Here is a 16,073-nt window from a genome sequence, read left to right on the forward strand (position 1 = left end):
GACGTCGTTGAATCATAAATATATGTGTATGGCGCTGTGTGTGCGTGGTGCGGTTGTTCGGAGGGAATTCTTTTCCAGATGAGGGCGTATCTCGAACGCACGCGCATTCGTGTTCATGGTTACATCGAGGACCACAGACTGTCAAGGTGCTGCGAAACGAGTTCTCAACCCGGCAAAGTCCGCATCTCCTCTCCCCCCCGCGTCTGCGTCCTGCATCTTGTTGGCTTTGAGGCAATTTTCTCGTACAAGAAATCGTGCAGAAAGTCTCTGGTGAAGAGATTGCGGGGAAAGAGAAGGTCGTCCAATGGCTTCATCGGGCTTCACGGCAGGGGCTTTCTCTACCTTCCCGTTCCACTTGTCCTTCATCTGACAGGTCCGATAACAGCAGGGGGGATGTGTGTCCTTGGCTCTCAAGGTAAGGGAAGGCGTTTGCTCCGCTGGAATGAATTTGTTAGGGGTCCCAAAGGCTAGCGCAATTGATCCAGACATGAGGTGCTATAAACATAAAACTCGAGTCAGGCGTAGAGAGTAACCCATTTCACGCTAGTCGCCTTGACCTGGAAGTGCAACAACTGACTGATGATAGAGATTCCCCGAGAAGAGGTTGAGTAAAACGTCTCGCAGACATAGCTGTTTCATATATTGGATTGCACTAGTCTATAAGCAAAATCCATCTTGTCAAACTCTCTGGGTGACAAGATATGTGCTGCCTGTTCTTATACCCAAAAAACCGACTAGAGAATTATACTACTAAAAGTACACTAACGCGACGCGTCACGTGCGTTGGCGTCGTGAAGTTTGAGCACTTCCCTTCGTCTTCAGCAGTCATAGCTTTCTCTATCACTGTGCTCTCTTACCGTCACCGTCGTATAAATCATGTACCATCAGAGCTACTTGTAGCTCGAGATCCAAAGCGATGAGAGTTCAGCATTTCGATGATTTGGATGATTATGTTCGTAGCACACCTCATTCCAGACGCGAAGACCTATTCCGCTACTTCGATCTCGCAATCGAAATCCGATACAACATCCTCGGATTCCTTCCCGCCCGCGGGACGGTCGCTCTGAGACGAGATGTAGCGGTAAAACAGCGGCTCCGGTATTGGGACCACGAGCGACCAGAGTGGGGTAAGTCTGTCCTTGACAGAGATGCCAATCAGAGTCTTGTTGATCCTTGCACCACCAGCTTTGCTCTCCGCTGTCAGCCGCCAAACGCAGAGAGATGCTTCTGACGTAGTCTACTCCGCCAAGAACACAATTTTTGTACCTCTGGGCTCTATCGATGATGACGGCTGGTGGTGCATTCCTCGGCCATTTCCCCAGGTTAAGAGGCTCGATATTGCCTTCGATATGCAGGATATCACAGAGAACATCGCATACACTCTACAGTGCGTCAAGTACCGGCAAGACGGACCCGACGGCACTTCTAGGAGGACCCTTTTCGAGGAACTGACGAACGCCGAGAGATGGGACCTTTTGCATGAAAAGAACAAGGAAGGGCTCACATTCGATATTTGGTCTTCGAAGATTAGTGCTTGTATAGGTATCGACGGTCTGGCGCCTAGATTTCACAAACTGGCGGTATCCGGTCGGTTGCTGTCGTATGGGCCATACTCTGCTGGGGTACCTGGATGGTAATGGCTACAATTATCGGCATCCGAAGCGGATTGAGATTGTGGGCATGCTTGAACGGGAACAGCACATTTGCAGAGGTATGCTTGCACATAGTGGTTAGATACCTCTAGATTGTGTCTTCTTCGTTGATGGTCAGGGATGTACATGTAAAGTGAGTTCCCCGATCTATTGTATTCTTGTACGGACTATCGACAGGCCTCTCAGGAAGGAGCAAGCTGCGACCCAAAAGTCCTAAGTGCTCGCTAAAGTGCTGATTGAAGGCATCCGCAAGCTTTCGATCGACTTCCACGGTATCAAGCTAATTCCCAGATGGAGAAGCGAATTTGATCGGAGCGAGACTAGACACTGTACGCTCAATGCGGAAATCGCAGCGACATCTTGGCGAACACATACTGTATCATAGAGCAAGGATTTGCTCCGCCGGTTGCTTGTTGCTCAACACTAGTCGATAGTAGACAGCCGTTTTAGCTAGATTTTATGCTCAAAAGCCGAAGTTGAAACACTAAAACCCTTCTCCATCCTCTAGCCCATCGCACACAGCATCATCTTTCCTGCGCGCAGGCCTTGGCTGCTCTTGGCCATCTTTCTCTCGTTCACAGTGTCGCGATCCATTCCCAACGGCAACCCCCGATCCGCACCCTGGCAATCTTACAACGACCTATCCCACCCAAACACACAAAGCGCCCGCCTCCCATACCCCATCTGACTCCACCAACATCGCCAACGACGTCAGATTCGAGACAAGTTCCGGAAGTCGTGTTCCACAAAGCCGCCGCTAACTTCTAGGAGGCAGAATCGCAGAGGAAGCCACACAAAAGTTCTACCCACGGAGCCATCACATTTCTGTATCCGCCGCAGCGGCATTCTGTTATCCTTAGATAAAGAATAGCTAGCCATGCCCAACCAAGCAACCACAGCGACCGTTCCGCGCCACTTGCTAGCGGCGTCTGCTTTTCAGATGCTGGCTAAGGGCTACGGAAAAAGCATTTACGGATCCTTGGTTCTCTTGGACATGGTGTCAATACCAAGCGATTGCGTTACTCGGTTCTATTGAGGGTTGATTTTTTTTGGTGGCTGAGGCTGTGGCTTAGAAGGAGGATGATAAGTCGGGCATGTACTATGGGGTACGCAGTAGGCCGGAGCGCCGGCGGATGGGTGCCGGCAGCCTGGCGTTAGCAATGAGAAGATGGTACGGTCCCGATTAAAGGCTGATGTGCAGTGTTGAGTCGCTGGGGCTGGTGGTGTGGTGATGGGGTGGAAGACTTGGGGGTTCAGATTGGTTCACATCGCGCTGTACGCACGTGCAAAAGGGTCGGAAAAAGGACAAATCTTTCCGGTAGGAATTTTTCTTTTAATAATTTTGAGACATGTAGACTGTGGGGCGGGCGTGTCCGAGTAGTCAGTGGGAGGATATCAGTAGGACTGTCAATTGTGCTTTCGGATAGCAATTAGCGTGATAGTTTGTGCTTCACTGCACAAGTCCATGATCCTATCTTATCATACATGTACATCTGCAAGCATTCCACCTTTCTTTTGCCATACACACTAGCAATACTCTGCGACTCCATCAACTCGTTCCCAGCACCACCACCACCTCCTCAATCTTCTTCCGTATTTAGCTGTACGATCAATTCCTGCAGTGTACGCACAACTTTGCCAGTGGAGCGAGCATCTGCACCGGCACCCATGATAGTTCCCTGTGTCTGTGACGCCTCCGTAGTCTCCTGCCTATCCTCTGCAGCAAAGAACACCTTGAGGGACTCCCCTGTTCTTCCCATGTCGGCCTTGGTAGCACCTGGAAGTATGGTGAATATCTCCTCAAAGGATCGTGGGTCGTTTAATTGACGGGAGGCAATCAATAGGCACCAGGGAACGGTAAGGCTTTCTTCTTCGTCTTTGAAGCTGCCAGAATTGCAAACCTTCTTGCAGAGACGTTTGGCGTAATACACGACAATCGGAGCGATTTTAATCGGGTCCGAGATGCTAGCGAGGGCGTCATAGGCGGATTGCAAACGCTTGTCCTCCTCGGAGAGCAGGGATTCCCTTACCAGCGGGGTAGCGAAGAAGTCCTTCAATTTTCCGGACACGATGAGCATTTGCTGGGTCGTTGCGTGGGATGATCTGAAGACTTCTGGCATAGCTCGTTGCTGATTCTTCTCGCCGCAGGCAATATGAACGCAGGCAGCGACAATGGCGTTGTGTTGCAATTGGAGTTCTTCAAAGTCGCTGAAGTTGTAGACTTCGCTGTACAGTAACTTTGCGTAACCAGCGACTTCGTGGGAAGCACTCAAGGACTTAACAAGAACGTCCATTTCATTGTAGGCGATTGTGAGTTTGATAACATGCCGCTCGTGGACCGAGCCCGTCAAAGACGGAGCAACAACCGCGTTTTCTGTGGAGATATTGGCGATCTCTCCCGCTAGCGTGAAGTTGTCTTGATCCGAAATGCTGTTCTGCGTAGACATTTCCCTCTGAGAATGCGAGATGTCTTGCGAGGACATGGTAGATGTTTTGATCGTGTTTTCCTGGTTGCCTTTGGCCTTGATGAACTGATTTCATGAAAGATGAGATGTTATGGCTTAAGTACTTTACGAGGTGCGAGGTTGACGACAACCAGATTGTATGGGGAAGACGAAAGAAGAGGGAGACCGAAGACTTCTGACTCAGATGAGTAACGAGTGGTGTTATGGGCCATGTCTTAGAGCTTTATGGACGACTGCGTCTTTGTTCTGACGTAGTGATCAGCTGATGGCAAAGAGGGCAACAATGGTTTGCAACAGTGAATGTGTTAAGTTGGGCCAGCGACATTATGCATGAAGCTTCTTCTGGTGCCGGTCGGACGGCGTACCCAAACCGGCTGTTTGTGCCTCAGCAAACTCCTTCCGTTGAGATTGGTTCTTGTCGACCTGGACAATGGAAGTTTCTGTGCGCCGTTTGCTGCAAATCGATGAAACTATGTGGGTCCCCAGGCAGCTAGACCAAGAGGCAATGTGAGTTTGCCTTTCCTCTTGAGCTGATGATGTCCTCGTTTACGTTGCCAATTTTCAGGGCCTACGAGGGTGTCTTACGCTTCCATTGCCACAAGAAACCCAACGGGTGGTAACACAAGGTTTCAAGACGCATGAAAAAGGCACATGAAACAAGATCCGTGAAACCAGACATTTGTAACAAGCCACGTGAAGGAGACTCATCAATGAGCCGCATTTTTATGGAACAGTCAAATCATCGTAAAAAGACGCATCGTTAGTTCCATAGTAACTCGTCCCTTCTAGTGGGTGATGTTATCTCCGAGTAGAGCTGACCTATCATCGAATTGGCTGAGGAATCTAGGATTGTCGTAGACGTGGTGTTAGAGCTTATTTTCCAAAGGATGTGACGTCCTTAATGAATTTCCATCCACTTGCACTGCTTGTGAGTTGCTTGAAGGCAGCGAAAAAGAGTTCTGACATCATTGTCGTTTGGATCAAAGTTTATCGCTAGAAGGTTCGGTCGTTATGGATTGCTACTCCGCCTGACTTGCTGATGGAAAATTCCTGATGATGCAGCGCTGCTTATTCCTGGATCTAGGTTGAAGAGTGGATTTTGAGTCTTCTCCTGTCTGAGTTGGATGGTCATTGCTTGACTGTAGTGGCTTGTCCAATTTGGGGGAAGATAAAACGCCCAAGGAAAGCGGAGAACAATGTACCTAAGTATCTACGCATTCTATATTTATTGGACTGAATACAGAGTTCTGTAATTAGAATCCGCGTCGGCGAGGTAATCAGCCGACTCGGGGCTTGGGTATTGGCGAATTGTTTAGTACCTGTTAGTATGAGAAGAGTCATGGACTTGAAAACAAGATTTACACAATAGAAAAATGCGTTTCTGACTGTGATCATTCTCTGAAATTCGCAGGAACATCAATCTGCTGCCTCGTTTGAAACACTCAATGCCTGCGCTTCCATTACTTCATCTGCAATTAGCTCCACCTCTATCCATCCTACATCAGTCACTAGGTCAAAGCAATTTCGCGCATTCTTACCTCACCATGCCGGCCTCCAGCCAAATCTCGGCCCCTACTCAATCTTCAACAGCTTCAAGTCAAAGGCTACATCCAATTCAATGTCGGACTCACCGAAAAGTGCCTCCCACTCCTCAGGGGTGAACGCATAACATTCTGGGACGATGATGCGACGATCCTTCCTACCAACATGCCCTTCATTCCGATGTGGAAGGCATCGGTGTCCATGCAATCATCTCCGACAGTGAAAGTGAGTCTGTCCCTTGGTGGGCTGCAGTCAATGACTCTACCATCTCTGAGCTTCCTACCGAGGATCAAGGTGATGTTGCTGCCGGGCACTGCGACGGGGCCCGTACCGGTCTTTTGGTCCTCTTTCTCGCCACCTTGGTGGAACATCTCGTTAGGCAGAAAGCGGTCTTCAACACTTGTAGGCAGCTTCGAGATCTCTAACGTACTTCTATCGGCATGGTCGGAAAGTACCGTGCTAAGTGAGCTGTGGAGGGGTCGCGCACCACGTGATTGTACATTGTATACAACTAGACAATACGTACGCGTCCAGGATCCTGGTATCCCGAGGTCTGGAGCGAGTTGGCGACGTCGAAAGCAGAGATATATCCTGGTCCCAATGGTCGGTTGCCAGCCTCCTCTTGCTCATGTTTTCCTGCCTCATGATGAGCAGAGACAGATTCCTCGAGGTCCTTAACAATATTTTCGATGTCTAAGATCTGAACGTTGGTCAGACGACGGGCCACCGCGTAGCTCTTACATCTTCATCTGACGACAAGCGATGTATAAGCAGCCCACGACAATAGCATCTACTTCGCGTTTGTCGAGATCTCAGCGCTCATAAACAAAGTCGAAGAGAAATTTGGCGTAGGATGTGATTCTGACTGGGAGGGACAGGCAGTCGCAGAAGACCTGGATCTCGTGATAAGCTGATATTAGCGGCCTGGAAAGGTCACTAGCTTCGGCAGCCTCATCCATCGTGCCACTGTTGATGTCGACTATTGGCGGGGTGAAGAATATCTTGAGGGTTTCGACACATTCCTCTTCTTTTTTCATCCTTGGCGCTCAGGCATCGCGTTGTCGAATGTATAGAGTCGACCTCGTGTCAGAGAAAGCAATGGAAAGGCATCTTAGAATGACTGTGTTCTGTGGCCAACAAGTAAAATGGCCCGATGCATAGGACTTTTCGTAGAGCTCTCTCGCATTGCGGTGGATAGCAGCCCATGGCTTCGTAGAGGCGCTTGAATTCTTGGTAACCAGCCAGCAAGCTCGCGTGGATTTCTTGACTTGGAGTAGATGATTCGTGCCAAATGGAACCCTGGCTTCGAAATGATAATTTTTGATCAGCTGTACTTCATTCCTGTAGAGCTGGGTATCGATCGCAGTTGATTGGACACGGTAGGGAAGAGCGGATTTCTGACGAAGGTAAACTAACTTATTGGTAGCCATGGCTGATACTTTCGCCGTACGACTTGTCTGTGGATTTAATTTGGGTGTTCGGATGAGGTACCAGAGGAAAGAAGAAGATGGAATTAGGAATGGGAGAGATTTGGGTCAAACAGCACAACGTGTCGGAGCACTCTCGAGCCTGATGGCTTGTTGTCAGTGTCGTTGCTGAGTAAGAAATCAAGCAGGGCAATCCCTTCATACAATTGCATGTTTTGGAACAGCGAACAATGACAGCGATGACTTTGACTGAAAACAAAGCACAGTCAGATGCTGGCCAGATGAGTCGTATGGATCACCCTGCAAAGGCAAGGTGGAATTGTCACTTAGGTCTCTAGGAGAGTAAAGCATTGGTTAGCACTTTCAATTTTATGGACATGAGTAGACATTGCCGTTGAAATCTCCACCTTCTGCGCCCAAACTGTTGCACAACTCGTGGGAATGTCCGACATGGTAATAACACAGTATCCGGGACACGTAGACGAGAACGATTGACTAGCCGCCTTCAGGGATACCCAGCGTTTGTCTTTGCTTCATTAGCCCATTAACTATCAGAACCTTCTCCATCTATCTTACATCAGCGGTGATCAGATCTACGCGAGCAATACTACCACAACTTATCTCTCCTCTAGGTCCAGCGCGGACCCAGCCTCTCTCTACCCTCATCAGCTGGTCCCTCCGCCTCGCTATCGTCACTCGAGTGGGCCCTATATGAAGAGGAGCCAGTGTCTGGCTCACCAGGCAGATATCTCGCCTCTTCCTCCGACTGTATCTCGAGCCTAGCCTCTTCAGCAAGAAATTGCTCAAGATCCTTCACCACCGCCTCGAGTTCCACGATAGGAACGCCGGTTACGATCCAGACTTCCCGAAAGGTGCGAGGTACTCCTAGCTGGCGGAACGCGAGGTAGAAACATCCTGCCACGACTGCTGCTTGTTCATCCTGCTCAAACCCTCCTGAAAGGTGGACATTCTTGTAAAGGGACTTGATACGAGCCGTAACATTGCACAGGATTTGAGAGGGTATAGGTAGGCATTCGCAAAGGGTCTCGATTCTTTTGTAGGCCGCTCGAAAGAATTTGGTTGAGTCACCAACACTGGAGTCTGCGTCATCTGGGTTCTCGTTCTCTACTACGGCGGCGTTATACCCCTTAGCTTCGTTGACAACAGCTGGTTCCATCACCTCATCGGCATCCCCGACGGATGCTTTGGGCAAGAATTCCTCGAGGGCTGCAAAAATCCTTAGTACGTCCAGATCTGCGGCTGGCGCTAAGATAGAGCGCTCGTGGTAGGAGATCTTGCTCTCTTGCAAGATGCGGTACCCCCCCGTTGCCTCTCTCGTTACCGGGTCGTCCTCGGTGGCCTCGTAAGCGATAAACAAACAGCCAGCGACGACTGTCTTCTGAGGCTCAGACACAAACTCTTCCGATTCATAGACCGCCTCGAAGAGTTCTCTTGCATAGCTGTGGATGTGCAAACGCGTATCCATCTTTTCGCAAAGGGTCTTGATTTCTTTGTAGCCAGCTCGCAAACCCTCGGGCAGATCTTGATTCACGACAAAGGCGCTGCCGCCATTGGACGGAACCATTTTTTCGAATGAGGATGTGTCTAAGAGGGACGTTTCGCTCGTGGCGAAGGAAGCCATGACTGACGATTTTGGGTTGAGATTTGTCTAGGGATTTGATTTTTGGTGGCCTGGTTTTGCTGAAACTTGATCCGCTTGGATATGGGGGTTGTTGCGATGTGCGGTCATGAAGATGAGGGAGTGTGAAGAAGGAAGTTGAAAGGAGGAGCATTATTGTAAATAGGGTCTCGATGTGGATGGAACCTGCAACACAATCAGACCCTGGCTCGTCAGTCAATGTCATATCTTTGTGAACTATATTTCCTTTGATGAAAGATGTTCATTGGGCTAGTTCTTGACACTGAGTGACAAGGTCTTTGTGCTAGAGGGAGTTGGATTAATACTTTCTACCCAATACATCGTGACAAAGCTTTCATTTTACTGCCTTGACAAGGTTGCGCAGAAAGTGGATGCAATGGTCCAAAGATTGGTGATGCTGAGTATACCCTGTTTCTTTGCAGCCCGGTCGGCTTTGTGATTTCCAACAATTGCTTCATCCAACCTATGGGTAACATCAACTGGTTAGTAGAATCTCGACAGCGACGTGACCGATGTCTCTCTCTGATGTCCCAATCAGTTCTCGTTATCCCTCTTGCGCTTCTTGTCGCTCGAGTGGTCCAGTAGGAAGGAGCCACCAAGTGGTTCTCCAACTGGGTAGTAGCTATCGTGTGAACGCGATGGTCCTAGGGACATGATCTCCCCTTTGTCAAACAAGCGTTCCGTGACGATATCTATCCCAGGAATCGATGGCATGAGCACCCCCGCATTATTGAACAGGTGGGCTGTGTCCCTGCCATGGTTAGGCGCCCTGCGCTTCCTCGGCTTTTGCGGTCTTGGTTCCGGTTGCTTGCCCGCTAGGGTGACGAACTGGTCGCGTGCTGCGGGGATCGCGAGTGTGCTTCCCTGTTTGGGTGCCGTAGTGGGCGACTTAGCTGGCTTTTTGACTACTGACGTGTCCTTACGGCTTGACGTGTCCATTATTGACGCCGTGACGGGGGTCGGAATGTGTGTGGCCAAGGTTCCTATCCCATTCGACTTATTCGACATCGAAGCAACCGTTGCTGCTTGCTTCTCCGCTGCCATGGCAGCCCATTTGTCGACTTTGTTCATAACCACGAATGCCTCTGGCTCATCCGCCAGCAGAGAAGCAATGGACAATGCACTTCGCTTGTGCTTGCTCGGAGTGATAGCAGCTTTTAGGGTGTTCAGATTCCGTGTAACGGTAAGGTTGTTACTCTCATGATCAAACCATCTGAGAGAGTCGGGGTTGCCGTTGGTTTCGATACATCGAGGAAAGTGCTGCTTGACTGCCAAGGAACGTGAGTAGGTAGTGTCGCAACGAGGGCAGTGGTATTGAGGGTTATCCAAAGGATTTTCTCCTCTAGGTTGGAGCGGTGGATTATGGAGCGCTGGAGCGAAGACTCCGCAGACTTCTGTACAGACTTCTCGTCCTCGATGTGGGACTATATTGACCGATTAAGCCATTAGTCTCAGATTCCAGATTCTGAGGGATGCTGGAGCATACCGAAATCAGAAGAGCTAGCTTGTTGTTGTTCATAAACAGTGCATTGATGGTCATGACCGATGCTGCCTATCTTTGATCGCTCTTGTCGTTCAAAAGCAGCGTGTTGTTGGTCGAGGTTCACGGCCATCGTGCTTGCCGTTTGGACTGGAAGTGAGCAGGTTAGTACGATCCTAAGCATGAAAACATATCACCGCACTTGGGTTCTAAAAGCTCACCTTGACCCTCTGGCGGTGACATTGAGGATCTTGTGGGCTGGAGACAGACGCGTATGGCGGTAAATGAAAACACTGTTGCTGGATGCGTCAAAACACAAGCTGGTGACTCCACGTCATTTATTCACTTTGATAGCCGCGTTTGACGCGGACTATAGTAAGTAGGAAATGAGGTTTCCGGTAAGGCATTGGGAGATGGAGGCCTAGCAGAAGAGTCCAAAGACTGAGATAATGCAAGACCTCTTTAGGGCAAGGTAGCAAATCTTGGGAAACATGATACTAATAGCGAGATTCAAACAATCCAAACGCTGTGCTGCAGTCCTTTTTAACATATATGTGTCTCATCTTAGGCTTGAAGCCCAAGTTGTGTTCCACTATATGCCTGCGCTGAAGTCACAAACTGCGAAATTTGCAGGCAGCTCGCACGCTGGCCACCATGCTTCCGAGACCGATTCACTTTCGCACCCAACATCGTCTCGATGATATTCCAGCTCTCATGATGCCGCTGTACCTTCCAACCTTCCTTCCAAAGGTCCGTCTTGCTCTCCGCAGTAGCGTTACTGGTCTCAAACTGCGGTGCCATTTCGCAATTGCACCAAGCCAGATGTTCCATAGCCATCTTTTGAACCTCAGAATACATATTGTGCGCGCCAAAGGACACTTTCTTTGATGGAGCTGGCATGTGGGAGAAGCTGGTCGAGGCCTTGGGCATGGTGATTTTGTCATTGAGAGCGTAAAGTCAGCGCTGTAGATTGGCTGCCTTCCGACTATGCGAGATACTCCCGTTATGTCATACTAATGTATTCGGAGCGATTTGTCACGGTCGCCGGCCTCTGATCCTGTCAGAGTATAAGATTGAACTTTGCAGAGCGCTGGTTTTCGCCACAGCTTGACTGGGGGCTAGTGAGGGCACAGCACATACTTATGGCAGGATAGCCGAGATTGCCATGTTGGAAGAGCCTTGAATAGGCGGTGTTCCCACCTGTTTTTTACTCCTTATTCTTATTCCTCTCATCGTAAGAAGAGGTTTTTACACTTTTTTCTTTCCTAACATTAGACGAAAGCAATTTTCATTTAGAAAATATATTATTCTTATTTATTACTATTCAGCCACTATTAATAGCCCTTAAATATTCTTATAAGCCTATTATAAAGACTATAGCTATATATCAGACTACTATCACTAGACTATTATCTTTATAAGAATCATTTATAAAAGAATTCTCTAATAGACCTCTTCTTCTATCTACTCTCGCTATATCTTTTATTTACTAATTATATTCTTTAATAGAATTATTTACTTTATTAGATCTAATCTATAATTCTTATACTATTTAATTATAATTAATTTATTAAAAACTTAAACGAGTATAGATCGACGAAAATAATATGCTTTAGAATTATAATAAACTCGCTTATATATAGAATAAGATTAATAAGATCTATATTCGTCGCTAGTTAGCTATCTTTATTATATATTAATCTATACTCTAAATCTCTATATTATCAATCTATTAATTATTTCTATTCGCTTTATCTTCTTAACTATTATTTATATCTCTTTAAATTATATAATTAACTTTAATTCTATTATAATAAAAAATATTAATATCATCTAAGACGAAAGTAATATCGCGTTATTTCTTTTTATATTAAGATAATAACTTTATAATAATCTCTCTTCTTCTTTATTTCAAAGCGATAGATCTAAAATATATTAAATAAATCTATTATAAAACGTTCGATATTAAATATTTTAATAAGCTATTTAATAGCTTTATTAATTATCTCATTAGCGATAATAAAAAAATTAAGAAACTTAAGAAATTACTTCGATATTTCGAGGTCTATAATTAAATTATATATTTCTTTATCTATAAAATAATTATCTTACTTCTTTAAGAAATCCTATTAAACTATTACTATTATATTTCTAATCTATTAACTATTTATATTTTTTAATTAATATACTATTTCTATAAGATTTTTATTTATAATAAAATTTAGCTTTATTAAGATAATACTTATATATAGCGAATACTTAATAATTATTTAAAAAATTGAATTCTAAAATAGTAATCTTCGTCGATTTAATTAAAAGTTTATTTATTATATAATTTATATCTAAGTTAGACTTTATCTCAGATATATTATAATATTACTTTTATATCTTTTTATTAAAATATTTAGAATTCTTAATTATTTTATTATAATTAATTTAATCGTAATAAACTATATAACTCTTAAGATTATCGCTATCTATATATATATAATATATATAATTAATTATATTCTTTTATTAGCTATATTAACGAAATCTTTATTAATACTATCTCGTTAAGTATAAGACTCTCTCTTATCCCTTAATTATAATTAATATTAAGAGATCTTAAGTCGATAATTAAGTTATTTTTATATATACTTATCTCGCTAAATAAGCTTCTACTAAAAAGATATAATTTATTAAAAAAAGATAACTAAAAGAAATAGCTTAAAAATTATCTTAATTAGATATTTACTAATATCTTATTTATAATTATTACTCGCGGTATTAAAATAGATTATTAAGATTTTAATTAATTACTATTAAGTAAATCTTATCTTAATACTACTATAATATTTAAAATACTATTTAAAGATCTTTAAAAGTAAAAGAATAATAATTATCTAATATAATTAAATATAAAACTCTTAAAATACTTTATTTCATTTTTATTAAACTTTATTTTAAAATATAATAACGACTAAAGAAGAATTTACGATCTTTTCTTTCTATAATTATAATTCGGTAATTACTATATTTATAAGATTTATAAAATACTCGAGTATATTATATTAGATAATACTATTAATACTCTACTTATTTAAAATAAGAGTATAATTATAATTAAATAAGATCTCGTTACTATATTTAGATATATTTTTATAGTCGAATTAAATTTTTAATTACTAGATTTCTTTTAGAATAGCTTCTATTATATTAATAGATTCTTATTATTTAATTTATATATCGTACTTTTTATTTTTAATCTATTCGCTAAAACTCTTTATTAAATACTTATTATTATTTTATTCTAAAGTATTATTTTTTACTATTTAAATAACTTCTTCGTTATTCTTTCGCTTAATAACGATATAATCTAATTTAGTAATAACTTTAATATTATCTATAATAACTATAATTTAAAAATAAATTATATTAAGAATAAGAAAGATATTCTAATTAAATTTTTAAGAATTTAATTCGATAGCGAGAAGATAAAGATTAAACTCTTTTTTAATAAATTAAAAAAAGATAAGAAAGTCGATAAAAGCCCTTTTAAATAAGCGAAGTATTCTTTATAACGAGCTTAAGTTAGCGATAAATTTACTATTCTTCTTCGCTAAAGTAATAATCTCTAATAAAATCTTTTTAAAAAGACTTTACTTCGCATTATTTAAAAAATAAGAATATTATTATATTATTATTATAATTATAGCGAATCTACATTAATAGAATATCTTTTTATTTAAGTAAAATAAGATATAACTACTTTATTATATAATTATATATTATTACTATTTTATATAAATAAACACTTTTAATAAGTATAGAATAAGAGAATATATTCTTAAGAATATCGCTATTTATTCTAAATTAGACGATATATTTAATATATACTTCGCTACTCGCTATTATAAAAAGAATATTTAATTTAAAAAGATATTTATTATTTTTATAATTATTTATAGATAACTATCTTACTTATATTAATTATATTTTACACTTTATTATAATAATAATATTATTATTAAAAATATTAATAGTAGTTTTATATATAAATTAATTATAATATCGCTTAAATAAATAGTTATATTATTTATTTAATATAATATTATTTATAATATAATTTAGATTTCTATTAAGTAAAATACTTTAATTAACTTACTTTCTTATTTTAAATTTAATAAAATTATTAATTTATATTTATAATTAAGCGCTTTTAATCTACGTAGAAATTATTAAATCGCGATTTATTTAAATTACAATATAAGAAAACTTCTCTAAATTATAATATTATAAGATATCTTTAATAAGATCTAATTAATAAGAATAAAAGTAGCTATTAAACGACGAAGGTCTTCTATATCGAGTTTTATACTCTATTAAAAACTATTATATTTTTTATTATTATTTAATTACTTATTAATTAAATAGTATATTTAATTAATTATTATATTTAAATTAAATCTATTAAGATTTATCTTATAGATATTTATTTAGCTTATATAAATTTAAAATTTAAAAATCTTAAAATCTTTTATTACTTACTATTATAGCGAGTAATTATTAATATTTATAGACTATATAATAAGATTAATATTAAAAAATATTATTTAATTATATAAGATTTATTACTTTATATCTTTATCTAATTTAATAAAACTTCTCTTAAAAAAGCTATTTTATATACTTTCTTTTATTTTATATTTATTATATTTCTTTATATAAACGAATTTATATAATTTTAAGCTAAATTCGAGAATAATAACTTTAAATAATAATATATTATAAGATATTTAATTACGCTATATAGTTATTATATAAAGCTATTATTATTATTCTTAAAGACGAACTTATTTAAAAGAGAAATTACGCTATTTATTATCGCTATAAATAATAATATCTACTTTATTTATTTACTACGAAACTTATTTACTCGCTTTTCTATTAATAAATTATTATTACTATTTAATTTAAATAAGATCTTTATAAGATAATATATTATTATTATATTACGTAGTATACTATATATACTTAATTATTTAAGCTACTATTTAAGATACTCTTTTTATAAAAAGATTATTATCTTCGTAAGAGATATCGATTTAATTAATAATAAGATTTAACTATTTAATCGTTAAAAGTCTAACTTATATTACTTATATATTAAGATATATCTAATTTATATTTTTACTATATTATATTATCTCTAACATTTTTATATAGTTTAGAATTAATAGATTTTTATTAAATATAAACTATTTATTTTAGAAGTTTTTTTAAAATTAAATTATATAATAAATCGCTATCTATATACTATTAGATCTTAAAATTTAATTAATTATTATTTAAAACTTATTTATATATATAGTTTTTATAGAATATTTAATAAGATAATACTAGTTATTATAATTTAATTAAAAATTAATAAGAATATAGTATATACTTATAATAGAATAATTAAGATTACTATATTAAAAGAGCTTTAAATAAATAATATTCTTATCTATTTTTTACTTCTTATTCTTATTTCTCTCATCGCAAAAAGAGATTTTTATACTTTTTCTATTTATTAACATCTTATTTTTTTTTAATATTTTTTTATACTTAGACTCTAGATCTTCTATCTTATATAAAGAAAGTTTTTCTAGAGCTAAGCTATATAGTAGATCGCTATCTATATATTATTAGGCCTTAAAACCCAGTTAATCATTATTTAGAACTTATTTGTGCGTGTAGTTTTCGTGGGACGTTTAGCGAGACAACACTAGGTCGGGCAAACGTCTTCAGGCTTCCTTCATCATTAAATGCATCTTCTACTGGATGACCACAGAATTTTGATAATATGTGGCACGCATATGAGCT

At 40.1% G+C, this 16,073-nt stretch overlaps 5 protein-coding genes across 5 annotated transcripts; 1 reads left to right on the forward strand and 4 right to left on the reverse strand.

The window, feature by feature from the left end:
• Window positions 1-916: 916 nt before the first annotated feature.
• On the forward strand, window positions 917-1,637 carry HO133_001900 (uncharacterized protein; the record flags this gene model as incomplete). Its single annotated transcript, XM_037292828.1, has 2 exons — window positions 917-1,127; window positions 1,186-1,637. 2 exons carry the CDS (start codon window positions 917-919, stop codon window positions 1,635-1,637), a joined length of 663 nt encoding a protein of 220 aa, XP_037151367.1.
• Window positions 1,638-3,232: 1,595 nt separating this feature from the next.
• HO133_001901 (uncharacterized protein) lies at window positions 3,233-4,329 on the reverse strand (the record flags this gene model as incomplete). Its single annotated transcript, XM_037292829.1, has 2 exons — window positions 3,233-4,183; window positions 4,222-4,329. The coding sequence occupies 2 exons, from the start codon at window positions 4,327-4,329 to the stop codon at window positions 3,233-3,235; spliced, it is 1,059 nt and encodes a 352-aa protein (XP_037151368.1).
• A 1,065-nt stretch (window positions 4,330-5,394) lies between these two features.
• HO133_001902 (uncharacterized protein) lies at window positions 5,395-6,696 on the reverse strand (the record flags this gene model as incomplete). The annotated part of the gene is made up of 4 exons (XM_037292830.1): window positions 5,395-5,436; window positions 5,749-6,069; window positions 6,186-6,359; window positions 6,526-6,696. The coding sequence occupies 4 exons, from the start codon at window positions 6,694-6,696 to the stop codon at window positions 5,395-5,397; spliced, it is 708 nt and encodes a 235-aa protein (XP_037151369.1).
• Window positions 6,697-6,705: 9 nt separating this feature from the next.
• On the reverse strand, window positions 6,706-8,728 carry HO133_001903 (uncharacterized protein; the record flags this gene model as incomplete). The annotated part of the gene is made up of 2 exons (XM_037292831.1): window positions 6,706-7,070; window positions 7,732-8,728. The coding sequence occupies 2 exons, from the start codon at window positions 8,726-8,728 to the stop codon at window positions 6,706-6,708; spliced, it is 1,362 nt and encodes a 453-aa protein (XP_037151370.1).
• Window positions 8,729-9,280: 552 nt separating this feature from the next.
• On the reverse strand, window positions 9,281-10,359 carry HO133_001904 (uncharacterized protein; the record flags this gene model as incomplete). Its single annotated transcript, XM_037292832.1, has 2 exons — window positions 9,281-10,140; window positions 10,233-10,359. 2 exons carry the CDS (start codon window positions 10,357-10,359, stop codon window positions 9,281-9,283), a joined length of 987 nt encoding a protein of 328 aa, XP_037151371.1.
• Between the last annotated feature and the right edge of the window lie 5,714 nt (window positions 10,360-16,073).

Source organism: Letharia lupina (genome assembly GCF_014066315.1).
Source record: "Letharia lupina isolate WasteWater1 chromosome Unknown contig_13, whole genome shotgun sequence".
NCBI lineage: Eukaryota > Fungi > Ascomycota > Lecanoromycetes > Lecanorales > Parmeliaceae > Letharia > Letharia lupina.